Genomic DNA, 20,046 nt, shown 5'->3' with positions numbered 1-20,046 from the left:
TCAACCACTACCACTCCATCAACCACTACTACTTTATTGTCTACCAGTTCTCCATGAATCACTACGAACCCAACAACTACCCTAAGTACCACAACTACTCCATCAACTAGTACTACCAAATCTATCAGTACGATCCAATTAACCAGTACTAAGCAATCTACCAGTATTACTCATCAACCACTACTTTAACATCAACCTCTACTTAACCATTATCAACTATTTTACCATCAACCACATCTACCTCAACAATATCTACGAATCCAGTTATTAAAACTACTATATTGACACTTTCCAGTCCATCAACTACTACTCCAAAATCCACGACCTCATCCGCCACTGTCACTCCATCATCGACTAACATTCCATCAACCACTTCAAGTCCATGGACCACTGCCAATCCAACAACCACTACCATTCATTCATCTACTGCCATTTCATTAACCACTACATCATCTAACACTACTCCAACAACCACTATTACTTTATCATTGTCTACGACTGTATTAACTGCTACAAATCCATTGACTACAACCCTATCAACTCCATCAACAACTACATAATTTTAACAATACTTCAACGACCACTATTACATCAACCACAACACCTGCATAATATCCCAAAAATCCATCAACTACTACCAGTCTATTGAATACCACACCATCAACTTCTACTACTCCAAATACTTCGACAACTTCTTAAACTTCTTTCAATGTATTTCAGTGACTAACAGTACATCAAACTCTATTGCTTTATTTAACTACTACCACTACATCTACTTATATCACTCCATCAACTACTGACAATCAACTACTACCACTTCATTATCAACTACTGTTTAATCAAACACTACCACATTATCATCATCTATATATCCAAATACTACTACTTCATCAACCACTAACACTCTATCAACTACTATCAACTACTAACACTCGTCAACTATTACTTCTCCAACAAGCACTACCACATCATTAAAACCTATAAATCCAAATACTACTAATTCATCAACCACTTACACTCTCTCAACCTCTACTTCTCCAACAACCACTATTTATACAACAATCACTTCCATTCCAAACATGACTACTAATTCATTAACCATTACTTATTTACCATCCACTACTACTCCATCGAAATCTACCACTATATCAATTACTACCAATTTTTCAACCATACCATGCTACCACTTCTTTAACAATTAACACAAACCAATCTATCAACAAATTTATTTTATTAATATTTACTACTGTATCAACAACTACCATTCTATCAACATCTAGTACTCCATGAAACACCAGTACTATATTCTCCACATATTCTCCCTTAACTACTGCCTCGGGATTAACCACTAACACTTATTTAACTACTAGCATTAAAAAAATTCACATTTTTTCAGCTGCTACCACTCTACAATATATTTTTTTCAGTTTCTTCATTCAATACTACTAAATCTCAACTACTATTTCTCCAACATTTACCACTTCATTAACCACGACTGCTTCATCAATTAATAAAACACTGCAACACATGTACCACTGATTCATCAACTACAACTACTTCTAGAACTTCTTTAATAATATCAACCACTACCACTCCATCGCCTACTACCACATCATGTATTTCTTTTACTCATTCAACTTCTATTTCCCTAACTACTACCACACCATCAACCACTTTAAGTATATAAAGTATTTTCAATCCATAATCCACTACCACGCCTTCAACCACCACTACTTAATTAAGTATTTCTACTCTATTAATTACATCCCCTCCATCAAATATTACTCCATGAACCACTTCTTCTCCAACGAGCCCCACAACTTTTTCAACTACTCCAGCTTATTAAACACTACACATTCATTAATAATTTTACTTTTCACAAGATGTATAACAAATATAGTTTTTTATTTATAGCAAATGTTGACTGTAATATATCCAACCTTTATGTTACTTGACTAAAACTTATAATGAGTCTGCTGCTTAAATTTGAATATTTGCGTCTATATTATACTTGTAGTTATAGTTTATTTACTAATTTCACTGCTCTTTGTACTAGCGCTGCTACTACTTGAAGCAAATTCGTATTCGTATGTCTCAATATTTATACTTTTTTGCTTATCTAGGTGAAGTCATAAGATATAACAATTAAAGTATTTTGATTTTTATAATATAGTTTAAGTTGCATCTATTAGTGTTGGTTATTTTTTGTTGCTGATATAAATATGTTAAAAAACTAAGTTCATTATAAACATATAATTTTTATTAGGGATAACTTGACTGTCAAATAACTTTATGATATTATGTATTTTATATTTTCAAAAAAATGTAATTATATTAAAATATTTTTATTTTTTTTATTAACCTGAATTAGTTTGTAATAAGTTTAAATTACCTTTTAGGTAGATTTCGAAGAACGACTACCCTAATGTAACCATTACCATGGTGCAACAGCAGGAAACATTTTATATAGATTTTTTTCATTTCATGGTCCATAGACTGGTCCATAAAAACCCAAAACCAAAATCGTCTCAAAAGTTTGTGTATGTATGTAGTTACGAGAAGAGTAAACCGGTTCGTAGAGATGGCCCAATTAATTTTTTTTCAGTTTTATTTGATACTAATATTACGAATATTTCACTTCTAATTAAATCATTATATTTAATGTCTGTTTGCAAATTAACTAAGTATCTGTCCAGTCTACAGTTCACACTCCTCACTGGAGCTAGACTCAACAGTGGTTCACCTCTTACCTCGCACCTGTCCACACACCGTCTCGCGCCACTCGGTCGCACTCGCACGATACTGTAGCTCCGCGTCGAGCCACCCGCAAAGGAAATTCGCACTTTTCTACTCGCCTGTTCGAACTCCCACAGAGGCCGGCGTCGGCGCTTTCATACCCGTTGGCCGTCTTTCTAGAACCAACTGGAGTGTTTGTGATGTGTCGCGTCATCCCGGGCCGACCTGACGCTCGAAGCATCCAGAATAGCGGCGCATTATTCACGCCACTCCACGCGGCAGCCAATGTAAGCCCACAGGATTCCCATGCCACTCAGGAATAGATAACAACACCGATGAATGATGGTGCGGGGGCAAGGGTTGGTGAGACCCGGCCACACTATGTTCCCCCCCCCCCTCCCCCAGTGGTATGCGCGCATGACGTCAGTGGCGCCGTGCGGGGTCCCCGGGCCAGACTACCTCTGGAAGGCCCGCTCAGGTACATGGCACGCCACGCGGCTCTGCTTCCCAGTTTGTAACAATATGTGTTTATATATCACAGTTTTATGGGCACGATAATTGCCATATTTTTGCACAAATCACTATCAAACCTATACATAAAATAAGCCAATGGAAAAACTCGGTCGAGTTCGTTTTTGTACAAAAACCGACTAAAGAAGAAAACACAAAAATCGCTGCAATGCTCCATAATAAAACAAATATCACATCCGTTTGAACATATTATAACTCGTAGGAGTAATACAAAAAAGTCTGTTAAAATATTTTTTTGATATAAAAACAAGAGTTAGAGAACAAAATTATTCATAACTGCCTTAGTAAACACACCATCGAATCCGTTCAAATTGTTTGTAACTCTTATATTTATTATCTAAAACTTTTCTCTAATACAATTTTTGATAAGACGAACCATTGCTGCCAGGGGTTGGAAAATAGAGGTAGTTAAACAAATAGATAATTTCCGTACCATGTACACTATCAGTTGTATATATTGGCCGGTCCGGCTACTGGGTTCTGGTTGAGGAGCCAAGGAGCCGACCAACTTCTGACATTACGTCCGCCATATTGTATTCTGACATCACGTCGGCCATCGTGGATGACCGTGACCTAGAACCTTGACCTCAACCCCGGCAGCAATTGTGGATCCACCATCTTGGATTCCACTATTTTTTTCCGCAATTTTGTATTTCCACCATTTCGGATTCTATAACTCTTAGCCATCTTGGGATCGAATTCCCCACTTTTGACGTTGCACTTTTCGTTACGACCGCCATATTGAATATCTGTAATTTTTATGCTAGAAATTTGGGAATAATCTTAAAACTTATAAAAAAAACATTAATAAAATTTTAATAAATATAACTTTCTCCATTTTAAAAATATGTAATTTTTAAGCTATAAATGTTGGGAACAATTTAAAATTCAAAAAAAAATGACATAACATTTTGACAAAAAAAAAGTACTTATGCCATGGAGTTTTTGGTTCGAACTCGGTGAGGGCAATTAATATTCTTTCCACTGTGGTGGCAGATGGCATACTACTAACCCTCACTATTTTTCCAACTGAACATACGAACTGACCATCCCCCCATTTGTCAGAAATTACACATTTCTCGCTATACCCCCCACCCCTTTTCCCAGAAAATACCCGGATCTCGCAACTCTCATCACTCCAGTTTTAATCTTATTGGCTCTACCCCTCCACTATGTTCATCCCTGAATGGTTAGCACCCCCACCCTCTTATTAATTTCAATGCTATTGGCTACCACCCACACTATACTAATTAATTATTGGCTAGCCACTTTATTAATTGCTATAGCCTCCCCATGTCTTATTGGCTGCAGCTGCTACCCTCAACCTCCCACCTTAATTTTAGGCTATAAATATGCAATCGCTGCCGCGGGACTCTTCAGTTCGCAGCAGTTCCTCACCCCACACCAGCCGTCTGCCGAGGAGGCAATGTGTGCTTGTTGCGCGAGCCGGGTAAAGATCACATCGGCGATAGTGGCGTTCGGTAAAGTGCGCTCGTTAGCAGCTCTGGACAAGGAGACGGAGTTGGCCTATTTACCGAAGGACTTTCTGCTCGTTTTTTCCGCCGCATAAAATAAGATAGGTACGTCTAAAACCCTGCCAGAGTATACCTTGACTGCTTGCCTGCCTACCTTGACTGCCAAGCACCGTGTGCGAAAGAGGCCTGTCTTCCGTGCCCGACACACCACACATGAGGTCGTGGTGGAGGAAGCGGCGAGAAGCTTACAGCAGGTCAGCTTCTGGGTGCCGTACCACAACGGCTCCCCGGCCTCACAGAGTCAGCACTCCAGCCATCACTTCAGCCACTTAGCCCAGTTCCACAAGTCAGTGACATTGTTGAGTGAGTACCGACAAAGACACTGTTTCTGTGCACCGTCCAGTGCCTTGCGTCCCAAGAGAGCTACGTAGTTAAACAACTTGCAGTGACATCTGTCGTCGGTGGCGACGAAACCAAGACTTGCGAATACATCTTTAAACCACCGTGCGAGTGGTCTGATCCAGACAGACGATCACAAAGTGACAATAGAAATCCTTGTCGACCATGGAGACGATGTTTTGTACGTCCTCGAAGGCCAACAGAAATTTATCGTGAGTGAACTGTGCCATGCCAAAATAACTTATCTACGTAAACATGGAAACTGTCCCTCTTTCAACAGACTTATAAAGACAAGGAAACCATATTGTAAAGAGTGATACATTTTATAAAGGTTTACACTGTGCACATTCCAACACCAAATTGTTACTAACGTGGCTTTACGAAAACCCTTATTACTAAACTAATGTGTATGTGTTACATGTTCATAAATATTGTTTCCTCTGTAAATGGCTGGTGTGAGATGATATGATGTAAGCAAAAAGTATACTAATTTTTTTTTTTGTTTTTTTAAGTTTATTATTTTACTATTTCAGTAATGTGAAATTTATTAATATTTACTCTTTTTAAGTATGCATATTAAAATATTTTAATTATTTTATAACTACGCTTATCCAGAAAAAATCAGTAAAGCATTTTTGAAAATTATGTTCAAAAAACCTTTTAAATGACCATGGTATTAATTTAGAAATAAAAACTAGTTGTTCAAAAATGTTATACACATATTGTGATTTTTAATATACTACACTTCATATATTTAAGTTCCACGTGTAGAAATACAGGTAGTATCTCTTCCTCCCAATACGAACGCGCTCGTCCACCTGTCTCTCCATCACGCCAAGTAGCCATCTCAGCCACTACTCCATCTCCTATAAGACATTTAAACAGCAGGCCACAAACTGAAACAAAATACTTACATCGTTGCCCTCTGCGTTTATATGGGCGTGGGACCAATGGACCATCAGTAATATTAGAGTAAGCCATACATGAGCTACTCTAGCATTAAAGGTCGCATTACAAGGATGCAAGCTTACCAGGAAAAAAAATTATTGTTTAGATTAACATATGATACATTGACACAAGACAACGCTGAAATTGCGCAACAACAATAAAAAAAAGTTGAAATCTTGCATGTCAACTATGAAACAACACTGAAATCTTGCATATCAATGAAATAAAAAAACAAACTCCTAAATCATGAGTATCATCGACTGGAAAACCCATTGATAAAAAAACTGTCTAAAAACATATCGATGAAAACCCATCGGTGTATAAACCCATCGATTAAAACTAAACGGTGTAAAAACAGATTGGTGAAAAACCGATTTGATTAAAAAAGAAAAGGTAAAACCCATCGGTGTAAAAACCCATTGACGAAAAAAAAATAGCACCACAAAATACAATAATGCACAAACAAACTACCCAACCACCACCACCACCACCACCACCACCACTAACCATCCAGAAAACGTAGCACAACAAAACTAAGGTGATAAACTACTACCACCAACCATTCAACAAAACGTAGCTCCACAAACAAACGAGGATGCAAAAACGAACCACCCAAACACTGCCACCACCAACCATCCAAGAAAACGTAGCTCCACAAACAACGAGGGTGCAAAAATGAACCACCGAATAAACACCACCACTCACCAACCAAGAAAACGTAGCAACACAATATAACGAGGGTGCAGAAACTAACCACCCAACAACTACCACCACCAACCATCCAAGATAACGTAGCACCACAAACAACGAGGGTTCATAAACTAACCTCCCAAACACCACCACCAACCATACAAGAAAACGTAGCTACACAAACAACGAGGGTGCAGAAAGCAGAAACAAACAACCCTACAACCACTACTACCAACCATCCAAGACAAAGTAGCACCACAAACAACGAGGGTACACAAACGAATCACCTAACGACCATCATAAACCAAGAAAATGTAGCAGCACAATCAATATAGATGCACAAAACCAATAACATTCTGTCCTCAAATTAAAACCCCGGTCACGGCACAGCTTTCCCTATATTAAAGTGTAATTATCAGACTTTATGACCGTGTACAAATATTACTACTCAATTTTTTAAAAATTCCAATTATATAATTCAGCAGTTCATGTATAAGACTTACAGTATACCAAAACTAAGGAAATTTTATTAAGTATTTTTTTTTAGAACCATACTGCAAAATTGCTACGAAACTACTCTTTGAACTCGTGTAGCTCACAAACTATCAGTTTTAAAGACTATTTGTCTCTCACTAAAATTCGTAAACATGTAAACATTATTTGCCCATTACAATCAGGAATAGAAATTTTTGGGTCATAAAACCTTAAAGTCTGGCCCGCCAACCTGTACGCACATTTACAAACAGCTCAAGATATTTTGTTTGATTGCAAATAGCATTTAAGATCCATTGCACTTGACTATGCAAGTTTTGTTCCATTGTTTCGTCTTAAACATATTTTTTGGGACAGTGAAAAAGGCTAAAACGGGTGTTTTTCACCTTCGTTTTTAGTATTGTATTGTAAGCTAGTTTGTTGTCTAGCACGTAGAGGCTAAGAGGTGTGTGATGCGCTAGCCAGTGTCGTCCTTGGTGCCCCCCCCCCCCCCTTTTTTTTTTCCTTGATGTAAGTAGCTTTTAAAACTCTTGTATCAGCCAGGCGGCCACCTTAATGCTTGCAATACTGCACCCCGCAGGACCTAGTCAAGGAATTTCCCTGTGTCTGCGCAAGTTATTTTCTCTGCCCACCTTAGCTAGCGTACGTCCATAGTTGAGATGGCGACATTTGCTACCCGAAGCTCCCTCTCTCTAAATGTCCAATTCCCTGCATGACTAGGCGTACAGGTTCCGGCTTGTGACACACTTTTGCCACTCCATAACCCGGACCCCTGCCACAAACACACTTGGTTCTAGTCAGGCGAGGAAGAACAAACAAGCCCGTAGAGGCGAAGAGGCGCGCGATGCGTGAGCCAGCTTCGCCCTTGAAGCCCGTTCTGCAACGGCACGGAAACGGAGACGGATCCCCCGGAACATTTCGCCGTCGCGTCTGCTGCTTCCACAGTGCGCGGGAACTTAACAAAAATATCCACCAATGAGATTGCATTTCACGGTGACAAAATATTTATTTAATTTAAAAAAATTGTATACTATGCTCCGAAATCATAGCACGGGCAGAATTTACATACATGATAAAAATAAACGACAAAGCAATAATAGAACACTGGATATTCTTGTAACGGAAACAATTTTTAACGTACGTATTTTGAACATAAACAAACATGACTGCCGCCGCAGCCAAGTGCTCGGCTTCTGTTGGTAGCAAGGAGCGACGTAAGCGACGAGCTGATCCGCTCGGGTCCGTCTCTCCGGCTACGTGTAGAGACTCAGATCCGTGAGACGTGTGTCCGTCACCGCGCCGCTGGATGGCGGGGGAAGCGAGGGGGGCCAGGGGAGCCCGCGCTATAATTGGCCAGCGCCGGCGGTGGACGGAGGTCGGAGAGCGAGTCTATTCGCGGCTGCCACGAGGAGAGAGCGGACTGCCGCCAGCGCTGCGCCCGGCTGACCCAGGTAACACGGCTGTGCCTCCAAGCCCCAAACACCCGTGCATGTATGCTCACGTGGGGTTTTAGTTCTCATAGCAGACATCTGATAGATTTATTTACCATTTAAACATTATTTTAAATTTTATATATCCTCGATTAACATAGTACTTAATCTTACATAACAATTAATTTCATTTATTATATTGTATAATGTTATATAGTAAAACTATATTAAAAGTAGGCTAGTAGCACTCACACATAAACTAACTTTAGCGAGATTTTGTGTAAAATATATATTAAAATAATCGGAAAATTAATTGCTAAACGTTTTTTGTAATGCTTCAGTTAAAAAATTATTATATTTTAAACACATTTCTGTGGAATATAAAAATGAAGGATTTAACTCGTTGTTTGTCATAATTTGGGACCCTACAGTACTTGCTTATTCAGACAAAACTGTAGATGTATATATATATTAAACTTTTTACACGTTAAATGTTTAGATTTATAAGGAAATTTACTGGCACTATTTTTCAAAATAATATTATCCGTATATATATATATATATATATATATATATATATATAGTACACAACGTAGACAACAAACATATTTTGCTCAATATTTACTGGGATTGAGGCGTGCCGAATAGGTTCCCAGTAAAGCGGCTCTTTATAAAGTCTTCTGGTTTACAATTGGTGTAAAGGCCATAAGGGTCCAACTGCATAATTAGTTAAAATTACATGTGCTTGGAGTTTAAAATGTTGCCGGATAAATTTGCAAAGGTTTCGTGTTTGTAACTCGGTTCTATTCTTCAGTTATAGAAATTTGATTATTTAATGAATGTGTTTAAATAATACTTGATAAAAAATTAATCTCTTGAATAAGTTATTCATTTTTTTTATCACGGCGTAAATGATTTTCAGATGCGAGAAATGGGCTTATGGAAATTAAATTAATAATTTCACACGTAGAGGGATAATGTGAAGTCTTCGTCGGTTGGTAAGTTAAGCCTTGATAGAGTAAAATATTTAAATTTTATATAAATATGGAGATAAATTAATATTTTGTTCATTCCAAGTATTAACTTGCTTTCGTTTATGTAGAAAAAAATGTTAAGATAATGCGTACAACTTTACAGCAGCATAAATTTCTTAGCTAAATGTAGTATACTTAAATTTTATTAAAATATATATAATCTGGTTCATTTTAATACTAACTAATTTTAATTATAGTCGTTACAAACAGTGCAAAAACACATTTAAAAATCAGGCCAAAAATAAAACATGCCTTTTCACCAGGCACTCGTAACTAAATTCACTGGGCAAAAAGGTGTTTTTACACGTACAAACCCTGTTTTCCAGTGTCCGCTATCAGTATCGGGTAGCAGATGCCAGTTCCTGAAACGTCGCAACTATTTTGTCTTAGGAAAACTACTGTTGTCGTCTGCGCTATCGTCATCGTGTTTTCAAGACTATATGTTTAGTATCATCGTTTGGTTCGTCTGTTTGTCGCTGTGTTGTCCGAGGTTGTTGTTCGTCTGTATTTACTGTTCTTGTTGGAACTGTATCATTGTTGTCATTCCACTGTGTTCGTCTTAGTTGAAATATTTTGCCAACTAATTTAATCGGCGGGAATTTTCTGGGCTATCTAGACGTTTAAAATTTGACATCAGCTGATTTTGGCTTGATACCCATGTTTTTGTGTTGTCAGTTTTGAGAATTTTTTATGACATGCAGTGAAAACTAGTTTTTAAAACTCCTGAGCTTTGCACATTTCGAATTTTCGTACTCTGTGATATCGACTTACCCTAAACTTTTTTTTTTTTTTTTTTTTTTTTTTTTTAGCGGAACAGAAATATCAATGTAATATTACAGAAATGTGTGAAGTTGTACTTTTACGTGAACACAACTTTAGCACTACAAAATACTGTTCGAAGTTTTACTGGGATCGGTTTCTCACCCAGGAATAAATTATTTCTTGAGTGGTCCCAGTAAACCGTTCCCTGAATAGCTTCCCAGTATGAACTGTGCACGTTAATGAGCACAATAAATTAAAAAAAAAAAGTTCAAACATTTACTATTCGATTATCTTTTTCCGTGTTTTGAATATTATTTATGCTTCAATGAGAAATAATGCGCGAACTGTCGCGAGGAATATTCAGTATGTATTTCATATACGCAAACGTAACCAGACTGCAAGGGCGGATCCATGATGAAGGTCAGGGGAGGGCCAAATTAAATTTTCTAATACAATATTCGCACATGTAGAATTTAAATATTTAGTTGGTTTTTTTTTCTTGTAGTTCAAAAACGTCTTGTTATCTATAGCACTGCAGCAAAATAACACTTATGTAAGTTTGGAGAAACTATGGTAAGCAATCAGAAGAAAATTATATATATATATATATATATATATATATATATATATATATATATATATATATTCCGGGTTCAGGGGAGGGCCATGCCGCTATGCCCCCCCCCCCCCTCTCTCTCTGGATCCGCCAGTGAACCAGAGCCATGTGTTGTACAAAGTCACGTTGTCTTTCTTGCGGTGTTACAAAGCTGGTTTTCCCGTGTGCCGGCTGCAGAAAGGGAAGAGAGGAGTGTCCAGCGAGCGGCCATGCGGGCGGAGGAGGACCCCGACCCCCTCTTCACGTCGCTGTGCAGCGAGAGGACCCTGCAGCCCGGCCAGAAAGGCTTCTTCATGGAGTACGCGCGCCGCGCCACGGAGGCCGTGGGCGAAGCCTGGGTGCGCGACGTCTTCGGCCGCTTCGCCTCCGACGAGGACAGGATCAGGGCGTGCTACGAGCACCGCGAGGTGACGTCACGTCACGTCCACAACAGTCCCGAGCTTGTGGGAGGTCCGTGTCCTTATCCCGATGTGCAGGACGTCACATCGCGGTGTCCGATATGCTCCTCATATTCTAAAGTAGCCACTAGAGCGCAGTAATTTTTGACGTGACGACGTCTAATAAATCGATGAACGCCGGCTGCACGCACAAGTGTCCCGTTACGCACATTGTCCCGTTACGCACATTGTACCGTTACTCTGTGTCCCGTTACGTTCATTGTACGCTTGCGCCGCATCTATCTCTCTTCCACTCGATTGGAACAACCATCGATTTGACTTTTTCGAGGCACATTAAACTCGAAACACTCCCATTCGTTTCCTACTTTTCCCATCATCGTCCTATCCTTAACAGAATAACACAGATTGGAATAAGTTAAATAGCAAACACGTATAAAAGTTATAATTAAAATAATCTCTTCGTTTAAGTAATAAACATATTTGAATTAATGAGTTCAAATAAAAGTAAATTTATCAGTTAAATTATAGATTTCATTTCACTCCTTCTTTGTATACAAAATAGTTATAATTCAATAAAAATGATTCAATTTTATTCATAAAACTATGCAATCATTTCATCAATGTTTTGTTATGACGTTGTCACGTTAAACTATCGTCCGTAAACAGACTTTACAGACAACCATTTTTTTTCGATTGCTTTTGTTTATTGTTTACATGCATGTTTTTTTTTCCAAACGGGAACCAGGAAACTCAAATACCAAAGGACACAGATTGGGACAAAAGTTCGAGTTGACCAGTGTATTCGGGAGATTCGGACCATCGCCCACACCACGCATGATGTCAGAGGGTCACGTGGGCTAATCAGCGATCACTGTCCGTCGGTCACAGTTTAGGACACCGCAATATTGTAAACGGACCTTGTCACGACGCGACGCCACCCCTCCATCCTTCGTCCAAATGAATTTCCGCGAAGTAGAAGAGAGAACTCCTACTCGTTGCTTCAATGATACAAATGTATTTTTATGTGTAACATCTTAGCTCTTGGTATACGGCATTTGGTTGGAGTAATTTCGTGAACGGAACTGGAGTTTATTGGAACGGAGATGTGTAAACACGTTGCTGCCATCTGTAGAAGTCTCAGAAATACCGAAAATATGGCGGAACTGCGTGATTCACTCGTGAACATCGCAGAATTTTCACAGCGCAAAGGTATTAATAAATTAAAAATTATAACAGTACAATTATACTTTAATACTTTATGTTATAATTGATAGTCATAAAAAGGAAATAATTACAACTTAAAAAAATACGCATTAAAATTTTGACAATTCTTTGTTAACATTAAAATGTAGAGATAGCGCAGCGTTCGTCATACTGCAGGGGAAAAAATCAATTTGTTAGCCTAAATATATTCGACGCCATGGTGAATAAAATAATTTCTTTATTAAATGTTTACTGTTAAATCTAAAAGTCGTATCCGCTAAACAAAGTTAAAGTTTGTTTGAAGGAAGTTTTTACAGACTGATTTCAGTCGTTTAAGCAACAAACAACAAATGTAGAAACATATACTTACTATTAAAATATGTGTTTAAAAATGTTTTAGTTTAATATTTTAGTAGTGTGTACTTGAGTGCACACTTTTTTTTGTATATGAAATAGTTCAATTTTAACACATACTTTCAATATTTATTTTAAATTAGTAATGTAGAAAATGTTTGAGTATGTAACATCTGTATAATTCAGGGACATACCAACTATTTAAAAAAAAATACATTAAATTTCGTGTCCGATTTTCGTATTTGCATCATGAGAACACATGAGTATGCTCGCTTACCGAGGTCAGATGTTGCACATCTCTGGCGAGTACTAAAAGACTCGCTCACATTATTATTATTATTATTGTAATGCGATTTTACTGTCGTACAGGTAAAAAAAATAGAATTCATTCTAACTAATCTGAACAATTTTTATTTGTTCGTTAGTGTTCCCTTTCATTCAAAGAGGCGACTACTCGTCCGAAGTATTATTGTCAGTTGAAACAGGTCTGTGTGATTTAACTTGTGTCAAGTCTGACAGTTATCGAAAGCAACACCACTGGTATCCATTCCTCAAATTTCACTTGAAAATACTCTTAAATGATGTTTGTTCACTAACACTGGCAACCACATGAAGGTTTTTAAAAACTGTGTTTACAGAGCAACAGTGCAAGGGTGATACGTAGATTCCTTTGAAGAACAGTTTTAAATTTGGTACATGTCACTCCCGCAGGTGAGGCAGGCCGTGGTGGAGCCGCTGAGTCACGTGCAGAGCCTGCACCGGGCCAAGTCGGCTGCCGTGTCGCGGCAGCGCAGGGCAGACGGGGACCTGCTCCTGCACGCGGGCCACCCGCAGCGCGCTCTGCTGCTCTACAGCCAGGCCGTGGTGCGCGCTCCGCCCGCAGGTGAGAGCTGGCCTTGAGGCTCCGTCCTTCACGCAGGGCCGGTGCAAGGTAAATTGGCGCCCTAGGCGAAAAACTTTAAATATCCCCCCCCCCCCCAATCCGGCCGGACACCACCAAAAAAATTTCCCTTGCCGTAAAATACATCACGTAAGCCTAAGATTTTTGTCAACAATCAAATGTAAGCAGGCTTGTGTTTTTTTTTTTTTTTACTTCTTTACGTATTACAAATCATAAACAGGTCACCGTGGACTTTAAATAATTACTTTTATCAATATAAACATTCCAAACTGCTACAAAAATCCATTTTCATCTAGTTTCAATAATCGTTAAATATATTATATCAGCTGTTATGAGTCGTGCTGCGCCGCCCCCAGCCACTTGGCGCCCTAGGCGGTCGCCTAGTTCGTCTATATGGACGCGCCGGTCCTGCGTTTACACCATGTGTTTGGTTTTTCATCATTACTATTATTTAAAGGTTAATTATATAAATTTCAACTTGATACTTCCCTTGCATTTGTTGTTTCGCCACTAATATTTTCAATATATATTTACTTGGTGTAATATTGTAATATCATAAGTATCAAAAGTCGCCCAAATGATAATAATTTTGTGTCTGGCGCGCCTCTGTTTACACTCGTGATATTAGACTTGGTGTGTATATGTTGAAAATATCTGTGCAGAACAACAAATGCATAGCTGATGTCAAGTTAAAATTGTAAGGGCGGAAAAGAAAAAAATCAACATTGTTACTGAGACTAAACCTTATTATGCACTGCGTCTATTTCCTGGAAATATATCATAATAGAGCTCTTGCATATTATTTTCGTTTGGAATTTCATAAAAAAAATAAATAAAAAAAAACATTTACTAAAGTTTATCCAAATGCAGTCGAATAACGCAAGTGTTTATTAGTTTGATCATTCGCATGACCTGTTACATGTCTAAAATAACGTTTGGTGAAAATCTGGTGAGACAAATTTTGACCCAACAACAATAGTAAGAGGGCTTTATCCCTCTATTATCCCTTTATTAGTAGCAGTGGCAATAAAATGAAATAACTGGGTGGTTTGAGACCAAGACTTTTGTGTCTCGTCAGCAGCGTGGACGTTAGACACAGACCAGACAAGTAACATCTTAAGAGAAATGAGCCATGACTTAGCCCAAGGAACGATTACAGCATTTGCCGGTGACTCCGCGAAACCAGGAACAACCGATGTCAAGATGGCCGGTCTGGGATTCTAACACGTGTCATTTTAAATATAATACGAACACAGTTTAACGTTTATTTTTCTATATTATCTACACAAGCAAAATAGCCCAAGGGTTACACCATAAATTATTAGACACTCAAGGAGCACCCCATTGCATTTTCACCATGATCACAAGATAAAACGTTCTTCTAAATCTAATATGTTGGGAAGGATTGCTAATCACTATAGCACTAATTTGGTCGATTGATCTTTCTTCTCTCTGCTTTTTCACTATGTAGATTGAATTCTAATAAAGTCATATTGTAACAAAACTATAGAGCTTCTATTGTAACGTTTATATTTATCTGGTTGCAACACTATTACGAAGAGTTTTCAACATTTCGGATTTGTGGAAACTCATTGTATTCATGCTGCAATACCCCATAAAAAAAACTTGCAAATCGACCATTTTATCCTGATATAACCGAAAGCTAAAGTGTTATGTGTTAGGGAGGAACCTAAGTCCGTCTCAAGCCTAAGCATATAGCCTACAATGCTAAGCATCAATCATGCAGAAAGGGTCACATGTAATCGTGTTCTTTCGTTTGGGGACTTGCCAGCCGTGAAAGCGATCCTCGTCATGACCAACTCCCCTGAATTAACTCTAAGCTTCTGCATGCAAAGTTGGATCCAGGTAAAACTTACACAGACACAGGGAAAACCCTGGACGCAGACATGTGGACTGCAATGTGCATACATTAACAGTATAGGAGAATACAGTGAAACCCGCCTTCCGTTCAAATTGGAAGGGGGGTCCCGTCCCCGACTCACCCTGGGTAACTATCAACATAAAAAAAAGGCAAAATCTGAAATAGGTATTGCTCTCCAAAAGTTGCCCCCGGGCGGTTGAGCTATGAAAGGGAGAATGATAACAAACGTACATAGCAAGACTTTGGCTCATTAAAAACACAACGCAGATTAAGACTATCCAAAATATTAATATCAACAACATCTTTCGTAGGATTCATACACAAAAATATTAAACAAACATACATGGCATTTACCTCAACCTACTTGGATATTATAAAATGTAAATATGAAACTATCATAAAAATCAGATAATACTAATACCATAAAATATACTATTAAAAAAAGGATTAATTATGAAAGTTCAAAAAAAAAGTCCTACTGGGAGCCGGATTTATACTCGCGCACGTCCATCAATACTTGCACTTCTTGTTTCTTAGAATCGAACAGCTGTTAACCGTGACCTTAAGAAAATGCATTTATATAGTTCCGTCAAATGTGCCGTGAAAAATGTCACTTAGTGTGGGCGGGGGGCTTCAATGAAAGTGTTTTAGTTCCGAGGGCAAAACACGCAGGGAAACCAAATTTAAATTATAAATCTCTTGAGGTAATGACGTGAATTCCTACAAAACTTTTGATGCACTCAACATTAATCAAAGTTAAGCAAAGTAGCATTGACCCATTTTAACAAATGGGAGGGTCTAATCAGTAAGCTTCCACTGTGATACATGCTTCGTAAATAAGTTCAACTGGCAAAGCTATGCTTCTTTTGAATAATATATTCTTCATCCACAACCGCTACATCCAATGCTACGTGTCGCCTCTTTACCTTAGCGTAAATCTTGAATATCTCGCCGCTGAACACGCCTCCGGGTAAGGCAAGGCCCCATCTCAGCAGGCCCCGGCGAGGACTGGCCGGTGCAGAGTCGAAAAGCCGTTCAGCTTGCCTCGCGACACACGTCCGGTCGCGGCGACTCCAAAACCAACAGTCCCGCGGCCCACAGTTCACCTCGGCACCGCCGGCACTCGGGCGCTCATGACGTCATCGGCGAATCGAACTCGCGCTCCCAGTAGCCGGCCATTGAAACACAATCGATATATATATATTGAATAGCAATAAAACTAGAACGAAACCAAACCAAAATATAACTATAAAAGAAAATAATCACAATAATTAAATAATCAACCAAAAATACCGTAACTAAGATTTTACACAATTTAAAAGAATTCTTTAAAATAAAAACAAATCGTAAAATCAATAACATAAAAAAATATCATTAATGTGGCCCGGGGGCCACAACAGGAGCAAGAGCATGGTCCGATAGAAGAGTTGGACCGGCGGAATAGATCCACCATGAAAAGGGTGGGGAGCTTGGGCCATGTGTCACGCATTTATTTTTTATTCGCGCTGAATTTGGAAAACTGATAGATGAAAACTTATAGATATTCGTAAATTTGAACATTTACGTGAAAACAACTGTGTCACTACAAAATAGTGTTTGTAGTAATACTGGGCTCGGATTACTACCCGGTCATTTATGCTTTGTGTTGTCCCAGTACCCCGAGTAGTTAAAAGTTATCTGTAAACCGTTTCCTGAATAGCTTTCCAGAATTAACTGCGCATATTTATAGGCAATTGAATTAAATATTAGTAATGACTACAGCTTTTAATAATACTGACATATTACACTATGCAATTGCCTTAAAAAATATGTTAGTGTGTGTGCCATCCCTGCCATGACATAGGGAAATTTCCAATATTAATGTGGATTAGGCACCGATATCTTGTATTTTTTTTAATTTTTGCTGTAATTATAATTTTTGATTATTCATCCCAATTGTTGGCAAGACAAGGCATAAATCATATCTCTCAGACCTTCTATGCCTTGTTGCAACGAACTCTAGTCTGTAATCGCCGCGAGGAAATAGTTTATTTCACGCGGGCGACAACAACTATCACGGTAATCACACCAGTTCGCAAGTGTGTGCCAAAGCTATGTCCTGTGTCCATGATAAACAAAAAAAAAAATAGCAAGGAAACTATATTGCAAGAGTGGATCAACAATATTTGGGTAATTGCAAGATGGCGATGCCTATGTATTCCTTAATGGGCCCCGCCTCGTCGGGAGTGTATGTGTGTTAGTGGGGCGGGATGATAAGTGCGACGTTCGATGGTATTTATAGCGCGGTATCGTTTCTAAGCGCAAGGCTCTGAATTGACGCGTAGTCTTCTCGTCGTCACAGGATAACTGTGAAATTTGAGCAGTGACCGCAACATTATATGGCCGATAAATGAAGATAAAGGTGTAATGCAAGTCCCTTAAGTGCTTTTAATAATCTGTACTGGTTGTTTTACGCCTAAAAATTACTCTCAAAACATGCGTTTTAGCCATTTTAACTCGTCTAGAAATACAGTTTAAAAACATGATCCAAAATTAAAAGTACTTTTCGGGCCTCAGCGAACTCTTAAATGCTTTTCGTAGACATACCCCACTCGGATATCTTGAGTAGTTTTGAAATCGCGTTGTTTTTCCTGAAGCTCTGCACACCGTCTGTGTGACCAGGTAGGCGGGCCCCATTTGGATGTCGTAACCAGCATGGCATATTCAAGTCGCTGTCCCCGTGGAAAGCGGGCGGGCGTGCCACTGGCCCCGTCAGCCGCACCAGTGATCGTGTTCCAGGCAGCGACATGACGGTCGACGACGGGCTGTCCCTCGCCCTCGCCCTGGCCGCCCGCTCGGAGGCGCTCCTCACTCTGGAGGACTACGAGCTCAGCGTCGCCGACGCGCAGATGGCCGTGAAGGAAGGCTTCCCCATGGAGCTCAGGTCAGGAAACCAATGTCAACAGTGGAGCTGTTTCACGTCCCGCGCAGCGCTGGTAAACATGCCGTCCCTTTCTTTCGGTATTCCGCATTTGGCAGGAGTAATTTCCGGGAATGAAACGGAAATGTGTAACCGCGGTACTGCCATCTGCGGCGCCAAAAGTTCACAAAGCTTAAAAAAAATTCTTGTCGCAAATGTGGTCCAAAGCCGAGGTTTGGTATTTTTCCCAAGTATTTTTTTCGTTTTTTTTTTATCGGAGCCGTTACATTTAATAGTTTAAGATTTCGCTCTGCAAATGGATTAATACGATAGTTTAAGTAGCTGATCCGGCAAAAAAAAAAAGATGACACTTTTTGTAGCCACCCCCCCCCCCCCTCCCCAACCCTTTCCCACATTTGACGTATAATGAACAGACAACAACCAGTTCAGACATAGGTCGGGTTTATAAACCCTGCAAGGAACGCAACGACGCAACAACGAAACTAGCAACAAACGCAAGAAAGTCACGGTCGTTTATGAAGCATGAAAGTCAACGTCACCACCCTACGACTTGAAATTGTAAAACCATATTAAACTAAATTTCTGCCCCATGCTCCTTTCAATAATTCATGTTTATAATTAAAACACAAGAGACTGTCCAATAATTTGACAGTTTCAACAAGCGAGAACGGGATGCATCGAGGCCTACAACACACGTAACTCCTGCATCTTTAAAAGCTTTAGGAATACTCCAATTAAAATATGGAAGGCGGGAACCCCTAGTTGCAAGAAGCTAAAAGTTTGCCTGTGGTTGCATTATGTTTTTTTCGTTTTGCATAGTTTATAAAAGGGTGTATTTTCAAAGTCGTTATTTAACGTTTTATGTATGCATTTCTGAAGTGGTTAAGGCCCTTTCTAAAATAACACGGAACAAGAGACGGATCAAGTAAACAGAGACGGATCACACGGAACAAAGTTTCTACAATAGCACGCAGACGGAGACACATCCTGCGCCGATTATCTCGGTAATACTGAGTTGAGCTCTTCCTTGTACGTTGCTCCGTGCGACCAACAGAAGCCTAATATTTGGCTGCGGTGGTAGCCATGTTTGTTTATGTTCTAAATAAGTTGTAATATTATTTCAAGTTCAAGATTATCTAGTGTTCTATTACTAATTAGTTTTTTTTATTATACATACATGTAAATAATGCCCGTGCTATGATTTCTAAGCCTAATATTCAGTATGTATGGCTATAAAAGAATGCCCCCAGTTATTTGTTTTAATAATATCAACTG

General features: G+C 39.0%; 1 protein-coding gene across 2 annotated transcripts in view; it reads left to right on the top strand.

The window, feature by feature from the left end:
* LOC134531766 (SET and MYND domain-containing protein 4-like) overlaps positions 1–20,046 on the top strand; it is a 334,526-nt gene that overhangs the window by 278,576 nt on the left and 35,904 nt on the right. The window contains exons 2-5 of one of the 2 annotated variants that reach the window (XM_063367658.1): positions 8,450–8,722; positions 11,291–11,520; positions 13,780–13,951; positions 18,630–18,774. In XM_063367658.1, coding sequence (XP_063223728.1) covers positions 8,578–8,722; positions 11,291–11,520; positions 13,780–13,951; positions 18,630–18,774 — 692 coding nt within the window. In that variant the 5' untranslated portion in view covers positions 8,450–8,577. Of the gene's footprint in view, positions 1–8,449; positions 8,723–11,290; positions 11,521–13,779; positions 13,952–18,629; positions 18,775–20,046 lie in introns of those variants that run through there. The other variant, XM_063367659.1, reaches the window with a different exon arrangement.

Source organism: Bacillus rossius, chromosome 5, assembly GCF_032445375.1.
Source record: "Bacillus rossius redtenbacheri isolate Brsri chromosome 5, Brsri_v3, whole genome shotgun sequence".
Lineage (NCBI taxonomy): Eukaryota > Metazoa > Arthropoda > Insecta > Phasmatodea > Bacillidae > Bacillus > Bacillus rossius.
Note: the sequence above shows the minus strand (reverse complement) of the source record. Positions and strands in the feature narration are given on the sequence as shown.